Source organism: Hyperolius riggenbachi, chromosome 1 (genome assembly GCF_040937935.1).
Source record: "Hyperolius riggenbachi isolate aHypRig1 chromosome 1, aHypRig1.pri, whole genome shotgun sequence".
In the NCBI taxonomy this organism is placed as follows: Eukaryota; Metazoa; Chordata; class Amphibia; order Anura; family Hyperoliidae; genus Hyperolius; species Hyperolius riggenbachi.
In genome coordinates, this window is record NC_090646.1 from 238,064,606 (window position 1) to 238,078,226 (window position 13,621).

The 13,621-nt window shown below is 43.1% G+C and overlaps 1 protein-coding gene across 1 annotated transcript in view; it reads left to right on the forward strand.

The window, feature by feature from the left end:
- Positions 1-13,621, forward strand: part of DNAJB14 (DnaJ heat shock protein family (Hsp40) member B14) — a 69,187-nt gene that overhangs the window by 46,630 nt on the left and 8,936 nt on the right. The window contains exons 3-5 of the mRNA XM_068231725.1: positions 5,389-5,534; positions 11,596-11,781; positions 12,022-12,116. Of these exons, the coding sequence (XP_068087826.1) occupies positions 5,389-5,534; positions 11,596-11,781; positions 12,022-12,116 (427 nt within the window). The remainder of the gene's footprint in view (positions 1-5,388; positions 5,535-11,595; positions 11,782-12,021; positions 12,117-13,621) is intronic.

Sequence of the window (13,621 nt, forward strand, 5' to 3'; positions counted from 1 at the left end):
AAGTGCATATTTACAGAAAGGAATGTTACAACAATCCTGGCACCACAAAACATAGCCGACCTATGAATCCTGCAGCTATCCTTCATCCACACCGAGCCACATGTTATGTCATCTGCTTGGTTGGCAGTGGCATCAAGGTTAGTCGCATGCACTTTTACCCCAGTCACATGACCAGAGATACTCCATTTCTGCCCTCTCTACGTTTTTCACTCTTTGGGGTATTTTCCAGCTCTTGCCCTGAGGTCTTGAAAAATTAGTATAATCCATGGGCTGAAAGTCTTAGTAATGTCACCCCTGTTTACATTGGTGGAATACAGAGCTTGTGCATTACACTTGACCCTGCCACCAACCTGGCAACAGGAACAGGATGTGCATCGCAACAAGTTGGTGTTCATTTAATTATTTCCCTGCCCATCCCTCTATAACTGTAATGTTTTTTAAAGAGCAAATGGGAATGATGCAAATTTTCACACACTTGAAGAAAAAATATTTTTCACTAACCCCCTGTGAACAGGCTTTTTTCTGTGATATAACGTACTGCTCTATATTTTCTACACTGATTTCCAGTACACATCATACAAGGCGTGTCATCACTGCCAATGTGAATCATTGGGCTACTTTTTAGAATTCTGGCTTGCTAAAGCTTGAAACTAAAGGCTATATATACTGGGCTCTTTAATTTATTAGGTTACAAACATTCAGTAACTTTAAACATTCTCTAAGTTACAAGTGGGCGACTCAGTTTATACTCAGATTGGGTTATGAATAGAGAAAAGGGCCTGAGCTGTTGGTGTTATTGGTTTGCTATCAATATGTTTGGCGTAGTAGAATCTCACTGAAAAAGACAGCTTCCCTTTTATAAGTTTAAGAAAGTAAAAGTATATAAAGTTGGAGACCCGAAATTAATGGAGACAGATCGGGGCAGAGACACACATTTTGGATGTCTATTGCATGTAGGTAATATTGTAAGCCAAATAGCTAGTAAGCTGATCAAGATCAAAGGTGAAAATAAAGCAAAGCAGAGGTTTGAGGACTGAGTCTTGTGATTCTCTGACAAGAGTGGTGACCTGGGCAGAAGTGGTGTTGGAATGAGCAACACTGAAAGTCCTACAAGAAGGGGAGGAGGGGAGTCATGCGAGAGCAAGACCTTGCCTTCCCATTGAAGCAGAATGAATATAAAATTAACAGCTAAAATCCAAAGGCCACTGCCTTTAGATTTTAGTTAGCAATTCATTTGTCACTCTGACAAGAGCAACCTCTGTGGAATGATTAGGGAGGTAGCTAGATTGGGGGTGGTCAAGCAAGGAGTATTCAGAGTGGTGTGTTAAAGGGCACTTAAGTCTGTGGGAAACAATGAGCTTTACTCACCTGGGGCTTCCAGCAGCCCCCTGCAGCTGTATTGTGCCCACGCCGACCCCATCAGATGCTCCTGGCCCCGCCGGCAGCCACTTCCGGTTTCGGCGACAGGAGCCGACAGGCCGGGAACGCGAGTGATTCTTCGCGTTCCCGGCCACAATAGTGCCCTCGATGCTGCTATAGCATATAGCACATATGCTCTGCCTTTGAAATCTATGGCTAGTAATACTTCCCGCTCCTCCTGCCCAGACTGAGCTGCCGTGAGCCCTTGCTACTGTCTGAAAATGCTGAGGCTCTCTGGAATGCTGTGGGCAAGGCTTGTTTAGTTTATAGGGAATTTAGAGTATTAAAACAAAGTATTTGGCTTGAGGAATGCCCTATAAACAATAGGAAAGGAACACAATTATGCAATGAGTAAAAGTTCATCTCGGATCCACTTTAAAGGAGAACTGTAGTGAGAGGTATATGGAGGCTGCCATATTCGTTTCCATTTAAGCAATAATAGTTGGCCTAGCTATCCTGCTGATCCTCCTCCTAATACTTTCAGCCATAGGCCCTGAACAAGCATACAGAAGATCAGGTGTTTCTGACAATTTTGACAGATATGACAAGATTCGCTGCATGCTTGTTTCTGGTGTGATTCAGACACTTCTTCAGCCAAATAGATCAGCAGGGCTGCCAGGCAACTGGTATTGCTTAACATGAAATAAATATGGCTGCCTCCATATACCTCTCACTACAGTTCTCCTTTAAGGAGTGCAAGACTGCTTAGAGAACTTGGTGACTGAGATTATGTAAATGTCTGTGTAGGAGATATGATCACATGAGATTGAAACCAGGGAAGTGGATAAGTGGAGAGTGTAAAAATGTACAGAAGCAACTGAAGACTAGGCCCATTGTGTTGCTTTCAGTGTGAGTTGCAGCAGAGGACCACTGGAGGAAGGTCAATAATGAAGGTTAGTGAGAGACCTTTAGAAGCAGCTGAGTTGTTAAAGGACAACTATCAAAGTTAACTAAAATTCTAAACGCCACGTACATTTCCAGTAATTACTAGCAAATGGCAATACAAAGGATTTTTTTTTTCATCTTTTCATGTTTTTGTGAAGGAAATATGACATTTTCAGAGAACAGTTTTCACTGTGGCCCTAAGGCGATCGGAACGCAATGTGAACAAGACCTAAATCATACCTCTGTGAACAGTGACAGAAAAGTGGAACCTAGCTACATGGTATAGCTCTAGCCTGATGCTGACACAAATTGTTACAAACAGCTGGTAAACAAGGCATTTTTTTCACACAGGCTGTAAAGAGACTTCTGAAAAGCTTTCTAGTGTTGCTGGCTAAAAGCTCTATAGGTATGTGGGCTTTATAGAAGAACAGTTTCTTTGATAATTGTTCTGTAAGGTCTATTTTTAAATTAACTGAAAGGATACCATATCTGTGCACAAAAAATGTGGTCCAAACCAAGAGTGGCTGGGCCACAGGACTAGGTAGAGAATATCAACTTGGAAGGGAAAAGGACGGTAGACATGAACTATGAACATGAAAAGATAGAAAGTAAGAGATGGATGAATAGTGATATAACTGGAAGCAAACGCCACTAACTGGTTAATTCCCAGCACTGGGTATATGGTTGAGTAGTAAGGCCTTGTGCAACTGTTTCGGCAGGGGGTGATCGTTCCCAAGCAGCAGTGACCAGTTGTGAAAGTTTGAAAGGCATTTCACTGCCTATCAACTTCCAGTGGAAAAGAGGCCTAAAATTATCCAGGAGGACATGCTCCTCCTCTTTCTTAAAGGAATACTTAAGTGAAAAAAAAAATGATTTTTACTCACCGGGGCATCCCTCAGCCCACTGAAGCTGTATGGTGCCCTTGCAGCCCCACCCCGATCGTCCTGTCCCCGCCGGCGGCTACTTCTGGGTTCGGCAACAGCCGCCGACAGGCTGGGAATGCGGAGAATCACTTGTGTTCCCAGCCTGTCGGCGGCTGTTGCCGAACCCGGAAGTAGCCGGCGGCGGGGACAGGTAGATCGGAGCGGGGCTCCGATACAGCTTCAGTTGGCTGAGGGATGCCCCGGGTGAGTAAAAAAAATTTTTTCCACTTAAGTATTCCTTTAAAGCGGAATATAACCCTGCATTTTAACTTTGCTCTAAAACATTATTTACAGCATATTATATGCAAAAAGCATTTTTTTTTTTTTTTTTACTAGACCAGCATTGGAAGGGCTAAACACAGAGGTTTAAAGTTCCATGGAAAGATATGCAGAAGTTCAGATTGTTACATTCTATTTAGTTATATGTATCCATTGAGAAATGTTACACACTCTTTGGCTGTCCTCCAACTCCTTCTCAGTCAGAGAGATGAGTCACATTCAACACTTAGATACTGTAACGATCGGTGAAGCACAGAGAGGATCTGATTACCGGTGATCTGCAGTATCACTGGGAATACAGATGTATACCAGATTATAAGTGATCTGCAGTATCACCGATAATCCGATATACCAGCTAACCTCTGTTCACCTGAGTAGAATGTAGTATTTGGTGTAACAGTAACACTTTGAGGACTAAGCCTCAGCGCAGTAAGGTATACTGCACGGATTCCTTCCGAAGACCTGGACTCTCCAAGACGGGAGGAGTCAGGCTGCGAGTAGGAAGGATTGTCTAAAAGTAACACTCTGGAGGAAGTGTCACTGATAGAACGGGGAACCGCCTCCAACAGTGAGGTCGGTTCTCGAGGTCGGACAAGCCAGGTCGTACACACACGGACAGACAAAGTACAATATCAAGAGGCAAAGGCGGAGTCAGGTACAGGCAGGGTTCGGCAACAGGGTATCAGAAATATCGAGGTACAAGATCAGTAGGCAGAAGCAGAGTCTAAGGACGAGCCGGGGTTCGGCAACAGAGTATCAGAAATATCGAGGTACAAGATCAGAGTTCAGGAGGATAGGCAGGCAAAAGGTCAAAACAGATAATCACAATCAAACTAGTACTTTAAGCTATCAACAGAAACTAGCTAAGTGTAGGATTACAGCTCCAGCTGGTCCCGGCACACTTGCGGATCTGACTACGGATCTGGGTGCTCCCACGTATGTGATCGCAACGCCAGACAACCAGCAACTGAATAAGCAGAAGAATATATAGTTGCTGGACTCTGCTGCCCCGCCCGAACCATTCAGCCAATCATGACTCCTGCAGGAATCAGCTGACCTTCCTGATCAGCTGACACTTCCTCTGCAGGTATAAAGGTCCTGAATTCAGGCCCGCGCGAGCATAGCTCTCCATCTGCCTAGGTGCACTAACAGACCCAGCCACACCAAGCACATGCTGCTGCATGCAAACAGCCGCTTTGCTGTCAGGACATGCGGCGGCTTTCCCGCGTTCCACCACACAACCAGATGTGTGCAAACCGCCGCGTAGGACGCGGAGTCAGCCGCCTAGCTCTTGGCACACGCGGCGGCTTTTCCGCGTTTCCTCACAGATAGATTTATGTAAACAAAATGTATCTATGTCAGCTTGGGATGCCTCTGCAGAAATCTCCAGGAACTTTAAAGCACTGTGTAACCCTTCCAATGCTGGTCTAGTAAAAAAAAAAATGCTGGTTGCATATAATATACTTTAAATAATGTTTTAGAGCAAAGTTGAAATGCAGGGTTATATTCCGCTTTAAGGTACGATGATTAATCCAGCTCACTGTACCTTGTAAAGGAGCTGGGAGTGAGTGCACCTAATAAATTATCCTATTATGCAGTTTACTAAAACCTGTATTACTTAATCTGTACTAAAAACAGGCTTCATTATGCACATTGCAATAAATGCCATATGTGGTGGAGAGCACGGCTGTATAGTTGCCTGACATAGCAATGAGAGTTTTGCATACACTTAATTTTAAGTTAATTCCTTTTTACTTTGTATGGCATGGTGGTGGAGGGATCGTGATGTTTTAAACATAGCTTTTAATTTATGATTGTAAATTGCATTTAGCAAATCCTTATTTCACATCTCAAAATCTGTATCACTATTTTTTTCTAACAGGATAAAGAGCTGTAAAACCTATTATGAGGTGCTAGGCGTGAGTAACGATGCTGGAGATGAAGACCTGAAGAAAGCTTACAGGAAACTTGCACTGAAATTCCATCCGGATAAAAATCATGCACCCGGAGCCACAGAGGCATTTAAGAGTAAGCTTTTCTTTTCACCAGACTGTACATTGCTGTGTAGCATGCTGTGGTCGCAGGACAAGTTCCTGAAAGGGCCTGCAATGCAGAACTACTGTAAAAGCATCAAATTCTCCCTCACGGCAAGATCTTAAAATAACTGCTTTCCTGCTGCTGTGGGTGAAAGGCTTTTTCAAGGACTTGCATTGGTATTTGTTACAAGACATATGCATTAGACATTTCAGAGAATCTTGAGGATAAATTGCTTTCCTCAGTATCTTTATTGCAGAATAGTAATTCATTCACATGCTTTTAGTGTCCATGCATTGCCCTAAATGCAATGATAATATAAGGAAGTTGTGTCTGGCAGGTTTATTACAATTTTAGATTAATGGTCGTCTGTGTTTTAACCTTGCCTGTTACATCTTTTAATATGTTTACTCTACTCTAATATAAACCTATTAGAATATCACCGGAAGGTCCTAGTAAAAGTGGTTCACTCAGTTATAAACTGAGGAGCTTTTAATGTGCCGCCTTTATACAACTGTTGCCCCTTTTGAAGAACTGTTAGTATTGGGCTCCCATTAGGTGTATATGTAATTAAGGTACCAGGAAATGTGGGCGCAGGGTGAAGCCAAAAATGGCTCACTCTGCTCCTGCAAAAGACCCAGTGGTGTTAATTACTATTATTCCTCAAGGCCGCCGTGGACTGGTGGGGTAAGATGTAATTCATCTGGCAGCAATTTTTGGCTTCCGAATTATGCTGTTTTTGCGACACCCTAGCTGTTTTTGAATCCCCTTAATAATAATGCCAGGGTGATGGATAGAACTCTTTCCTAAGGTTCAGTCCACACTAGGCACGGTTGCAGAATGCAATCTGTGGTCCGGGCTCTGTTTTTTAAAAACTGGAACGCAAACTGATCCGTGCTGCCCTTTTGCAGCATACGTTTCCAATCTGTTTGCATTTTTAAAAAAAAACTTATCCCTGGCTGGGGGGAAGAGGGGGGGGGGGGGGCTTGGATCAAGCTGGAGGGGGTAGCAACCAGGAAGGGGTGCAGCAGGCACAGCAGTGGGGAGGGGGGTTGGCTCCCTTCCCTCACCTGGGTCCCCGCTCCCCCTCCAGCTATTTGCGCTATATGTAATGTGATGAGCAGCGGGCAGGGAAGCAATTGCCTTCCACCGCAAGCCGTGTGACTTCCTGCAATGCTGCCCTCTACTTCAGTGGGCGGCATTGCAGGAAGTCACGCGATAAGCGGAGGAAGGAAGTAGGTAATTGCTTTCCTGCTCGCTGCTCATTACACATAAACACCAGGAAATTGTATAGGGAAGGGAAAAGCACTAAACATCAGGGAATTGTATATATGAGGGAGGAACTATGATGGGCATATGAGTATGGTAGGGATTAGATTGTGAGCCTCTCTGAGTACCAAGACTGTCTACTCGGGACAGCGCTGTGGAAGGTGTCGGCACTATATAAAAACTCAATAATATGTTCCTACCACATTCCACAGATGCTTGATCTATCTGAAATCTGGAAAGTTTGGAGGCCAGAGAAAGCCTCCTCTTTTCATTGCTCCATAGTCCACTTCTGACAATTGCATGCCCAATTTGGGGGCTTTCATTGTTTCACAGGGATCAGAATGTGTGCTCTGTTTGGTCCGCACTATGCAGCCCAATACACTGAGTTCTAAATTAGTCAACCGCACTATGATTTCTAGCTATAGTAGCTCCTATTTGGGCTCAGACCAGACTGGCTAACCTTCATTTCCCATAAACATTAGAGACTTTAGCATCCATAAACCTGTTGGTGGTTCATCAGTTGTCTTATCTTCTAGCACTTTTGGTAGATGGTAGCGTAGCCTCTGCATGCTGGGAACACCACTACAAGATGTTGTTGTTTAACCATCAAAATGTTGTCTTTGTCAAAGTTGCTCAGACCTTTAAAACCTGCTCTTTGCTTGAATATTTCTTCTCAGGCTTTCTTTACTGCCTTTAGGGGGCTTAACACACTTGGTACATTTATAATTGTCTCTCTGTTGAAGCACAGATAACGTATCCATCACATAAGTTATTTCAAACATGCTTAGTTTAGTACAACTGTACCACTTTAAAACTTCCCTCTTGCTGGCTGTCTTGCGTGAGATTTCTCCTAACGTCTCTTCTCTGTAACCCTGTCAAAAGGCCAGGAAACAAGAGGGAAATCTGTTTTTTACCAGGTCTGAGGCAGCAATGAAGAACTTAAACATTCTAACCTCTCCCTGTTCCATTCAAAACTAGACAAATATTTGGACAGCTCTTGCTTATTTAATAAAGAAAGTGAAAAGTAGTCGGCTACTGCAGGACAGCGTGTCCTTAAAGCGGACTTGAACTCAAAACTTCCTCTCTGCTCTAAAAGATAAGCAACAGCATAATAACCTTTAAAGAAAAACCTTTATTGCAGCTGATGCAAATCCTGCAATAAATCTGCAGTGTCTACTTCCTGCTTTCATGGACGCAGACATATTGTTAACATCCTGTGTTTACAAATTAGCTCTCAGCCATGGCAGAGGAGATGCCTGAGCTGACATGGCTAAAGAGATCAACTTACAGTTGTAATTAGTCACAGATGAGGGGAAATTAGGCAGGCTAAACTTAGTTAGTACTGTAATCCTGGCATGTTGGAAACTCAAATTCGTCTGTTTGGCACACATCTCAGGTTTTTGCACATATTTCAGTTTTGTTTATGTAATTTTAAATCTAGCAGTCTTTCAGTTCCTGTACAGATTTCTGCCCACATGCCTTACATATCACTGCCTTACATATCACGTGTAATGCAGAGATATCCCTTGGCCTAATTGTTCACATGGCATCAGGGCTGTGGAGTCGGTCCAAAAATCCTCTGACTCCGACTCCTCAGTTTAGGATTCCACCGACTCCACGACTCCGACTCCTCTAATTTGCATATTACAATTAAGTTGATTAAAAGTATGTAACATGAAATTCGTCTCTTAGCTGCCAACGCTTAGGAATTTTACAAGACAACTGAAGTGAGAAGGATATGGAGACTGCCATATTTATTCCCTTTAGTCATAGACTAAAACTAGTCCTTGGTAAGCGTACTTGTAAAAGGTACAGGCCCGAACAAAGAACATCTATCAGGCCCTAGGCAATGTAAGTGTGGGTACATGTAAGAGTGATGTGCAGGTACTCTGCAGGGGAATAAGGAGATTCTTCCTCTATTACACATTCTTCATGCACAATCTGAACAAGGTTTATGGGTGACAGACAACACCTCTGTGTTCAATGTGCACAGCATTCTCAGTGGATTCCCTGCAGCTCTGTGGGGAGTGCATATGTTGAGTATAGTACTACTGTGTAACAAAGTAAACCTGAGACAGATGAAATTAAAGTTTTATACAGACCTGGGGCTTCCTCCAGCCGCCTTCAGGATAATCAGTCCCTCGTTGTCCTCCACCACCTGGATCTTCTGCTATGAATCCAGGTACTTGAGCCAGTCGGGCGTAGTGCGCATGCACACACTCCGCCGCCAGGAGCATACTACACCTGTGCAGCACTATTGCGCAGGTGCAGAATGTTCCTGGCTGTGGGAGCGGCATGCGGCCGTACAGCGCTGACTGGCTAAATTACCAGGACTCATAGCAGAAGATCCGGGTGGTGGAGGACAGCGAGGGACTGATTAGCCTGAAGGGGGCTGGAGGAAGCCCCAGGTATGTATAAAACTTTACTTTTCATCCGTCTCAAGTACCCTTTAATTTGTAGTCCCCAAACCAAATTTTAACAACATATCAAATTATTTGATTTCATCAGCAAAGGGAGTGCATACATTTGCATAAATCAGCATCAGTGCAGAATTATTTCCATCTCATTGACCATCTATGTGACACAGCTACACATCAGGCTTTATTCTTACAGCATAGATGTTATTTAGTATATATATATATATATATATATATATATATATATATATATATATATATATATATATATATATATATATATATATATATATATATATATATATAATATGAGATTCCTGTGTACACATCATATATACAGTCACAATCAGAGGTGTATATCTGACCTTAAAAATACGGGGACTGCTTTATTGAAGCTGCACAAGTAACTAATTTTGATAGGTTTATTTCATTTTTGTGGACTAAGCACATCTATTAATGTATATATACATTATTTTTAATGACTATTATCTGAGAAATAGAACATTTTATCATATTTTCTATTTTAATTACAGTTACAAATTCATTAGGAGTCGGAGTCGGTGCATTTTCCCCGACTCCGACTCCAGGCACCCAAAATTGCACGACTCCGACTCCACGACTCCGACTCCACAGCCCTGCATGGCATGTTAACTACTGGATATACTCACAAATAGGCTGGTCTGTGCATAACCCTCTCCCTCAGCCTAAAAAGGACTGAAATGTAGCAATCCGCTGATGGTCCCACCTGGTATGAAGGTGATCCAGCATCAGTGTCACCGCCAGCTAGTGCACTGTAGCTCCACCCCCGGCACATGCACCAGCGTCATTTTTGTTATTATGTGGCTCTACGTTGGAGAGGACTAAAGTGTCAATGTCCAACACTTTGATCCACATAGGACACCATTGTGTGGGTTTAGATACAGAGCTGGTTCTCTCATGAAGCAAGGTGAAATACTTGCATTAGGCACAGAGCTTACAGGGGCAGCATGTTTGTACTGTGTTCACACTTACAGCATGCAGTCAAAGTAGGAGGAGAAACGAGAGGAGAGCGATGTGAAGAACTCATCAATGAGTAAAGGCTGCTTGTTGTGCTTTGTGAGGAGTCTGACAGTGAGTGAGGAGGGGAGAGGCAGGAGAGCTGCATTGTTTCACAGCAGAAGGGAAGAGGTGGCACTGCTGTCCTAAATGAGGAGGAATGGAGGACTGCCGACTGGCTGAGGGTGAGCAGGTTGTCACAGACTCATAGCCAGCCATTGTGTTATTGTGTTGTTTTATTAAGTTGTTGCCTTGCTGACTGAGAACATTAAACGAAGCAGAGTAAATTGCTGGGGTGGGTTCCCATACTCACAAGTTTTCCTCAGGCAGCAGAAAGTCTAGAACCTACTATGACTAGATCCAGCAGTGGCACCTCTAGTAATCAGTCCAAATGTGTCCATGTAATATTTATATTGCATGGTGGAAATGGGTCCATTGGTGGTAAAACTTTTTAGTGCTTATCAAAGAAATACATTTTTTTAAATATATTTAAGGCACTGAAATAAATTACATCCTGGTAGTAAATAAAGCATTGTACACGTGTACAAAAACTACCACTCCCAAGGGATCTGGACTCTATTCCTGTGCCAACAGTTTGAAGCTGAGTGTGTTCTATTCTCAACAGTATTGATCCATGTGTGAAGTATAAACATGGGTACATATAGTACTAGCCCTACTAAGAAATTGTATGAAGTCTTTTTTTGTTTTCCTGTACAGCAAGTGTTAAAGAATTCTGTTATCCTTTTCAAATGAAGTAAACCGGGTTAAATTTACCCTGATATCCTGAAATCGTAAATGGAAGGCAAAAACCCTTGTCTGGCTGATGAAGCAATGCTAATAAGGTTTAAAGGGAACCTAAACTGATGGATATGGGTGTTTTCCTTTTAAACAATACCAGTTGCTTGTCAGTCCTGCTGATCTCTTTGGCTGCAGTAGTGGCTGAATCGCACACCTGATACAAGCATGCAGCTAATCCAGTCAGACTTCAGTCAGAGCACCTGATCTGCATGCTTGTTCAGGGGCTGTGGCTAAAAGTATTATAGACACAGGCTCAGCAGGAGAGTCAGGCAACTGGTATTATTTTAAAAGGAAACCTCCATATCCTTCTTAGTTTAGGTTTCCTTTAAGTACTGAAATGTTGAAAGGTTCATTATTTTTGTTTGGCTTGCAGCAGAATGAAGCTTATTTTATACCACTGCCATGGCTGATGTTGCTAAAGTTTTATTTCCCATTAGTACTACACATATAATTGGTTAATACATTTATTTTCAGTTCAGGTTTGCTTTATCATCCCAAGAAATACTTGAAATGTCTTGAAATGTTCTCTGTTACAGAGATTGGAAATGCGTATGCGGTACTAAGTAATCCAGAGAAGCGGAAGCAGTATGATCTTTCTGGGTGCGACAGTCACGTGCACCACAACCACAGGAATGGCGGATATGACTACCATAGAGGTTTCGAAGCTGATATAACACCTGAGGATTTGTTTAACATGTTCTTTGGAGGTGGCTTCCCTTCAGGTAAGTGGGAGAAAAGACTGCTTCTCAAAGGTTTTCCACCTCCGTTTTGTGCAAGGCTGGCTTTCAATCCTTTAATTCTACAACTATTTAGTGGCAACACTTTAAGTGGCGTCACTAGTTCCCAAAAAGTTAAGGAATTCCAAAATGATTGCTTGTGTGTAGGTATTCCTTATTAGTTATGTGTATAGGTGATATTCTGCAGATATTTAACTTCATTTTCCTTGCTCTGTCCTTAACCAGCAAATGTTCGAACATATAGTAATGGACGTACAACGTACAGCCATCACCAGCATCAGCATCATAGTGGACATGACAGGGAAGATGAAAGGGGGGATGTAAGTATGATTTTATCAGATTCTAAAAGTGACCGTTTAGTTCCTGTATAGGCATAGTATAATGGTGGCCATACATCAGGCGACTTGGCGGCCAATCGACCCTGAGCAGATGAAAATCTGTGAAAAAGTGCATGCCCGTTCGACAATGCGTCCAATTTTGGTCCGAAATTGGCCGCATTAATCGGTTGGACATGCTGCAAGATGTAGGGCCAACTAGCTTTATCGTGTGCGTGGCAGTAACTGCGATTGATATTGGGATGAACACGAAGAGACCCCACAACGCTGTCCCCCCTAATGTGTAATGTACCACCCCGGTGCCCAGTGCACTATACAATGCTTGTCTGCTGCTGGCCCGGGCGCACTCCTTGCTCCATACATGCGCCTCATGTGGTTGCCGGAGTAACTGGGCGCCTGTGCGACGTCGCGCGCCCATATGAACACCGGCAGCCACGTGGGGCGTGTGTAGGGAGCAAGGAGTGCGCCCGTGGCCAGCAGCAGACAAGCATTGTATAGTGCACTGACCACCGAGGGGAGTACTCATTACAGATTAGAGGGGGTGGCTGGGGCGCATAAGGGAGACCCAAAATCGGTTTCAGCAATAAGTTGATCGGGAATCAGCCTGCGGTGTATGAGCAGCTGACAGATTTCTCTCTATTCAGTCGATCAGTGAGAGATTTTCTTGGTCGAATCTGCCCATCCTCACTAGATGTATGGTCACCTTAACCGTATCAGCCAAATTAAACTTTTTTTTTTTTAAACACAGAACAGTGTTTGGATTGAGCTTTAGCCTCTAGCTGTTGCTTGTCAAATACTATAGAAAACCCTTTATGTAAATCTGTATAGATACATTTTGTTTTGCATTGTGAAAGCTTGGCAAATGCCCACGAATGATTAAAGTAGATCTTCCCTGATAAAGAAACTTGAAACACAGTCATAAGCAGCTGTTGCCGTCAGGACTAAAGATGGTGAATGAGATGCAAGCAACTCTGTTTTACATGCAGGTTTAATGCAAATTGTAAGTGCCATGGAAATGGGCCAGTCAGGTGCACTGCCTGCCAATATTTGCTTGGCTCAGTTCCAAGCTGCAGGCAGTATGTAATCCACATGCAAGTCAGAATTTCTGCATTGCATTGACCATCTCTAAGCTCACAATGGCGATACACCTCTACTAAGTTCCTTCCATCTGGGTTCCATGCTACTGGCTGCAGGAGAGCGTTGCCTCTTTGTTTGAGATTTTGCAAAGTCTGCTAGGTAGTTCCAAGCCACCATTTTGATTGTAAGTTCACTACTTCTTTTCTGTGTAAGACTTGAGTTTTTCCATTTGTGTGATTCCTATCTGTTTTCCCATACGCAAATGTGGATGCAATATTACAGCTCACTGAAATCAATGGGCTGCTTCTGAATTTGTGTGCAGAAAAAAAATCTGTGTCTACTACCTTGTTTTCAGACATCACCTCAATTCTGATGCAATTTTCACAACAGCAAGTGTGCTATGTCCAGTTTGA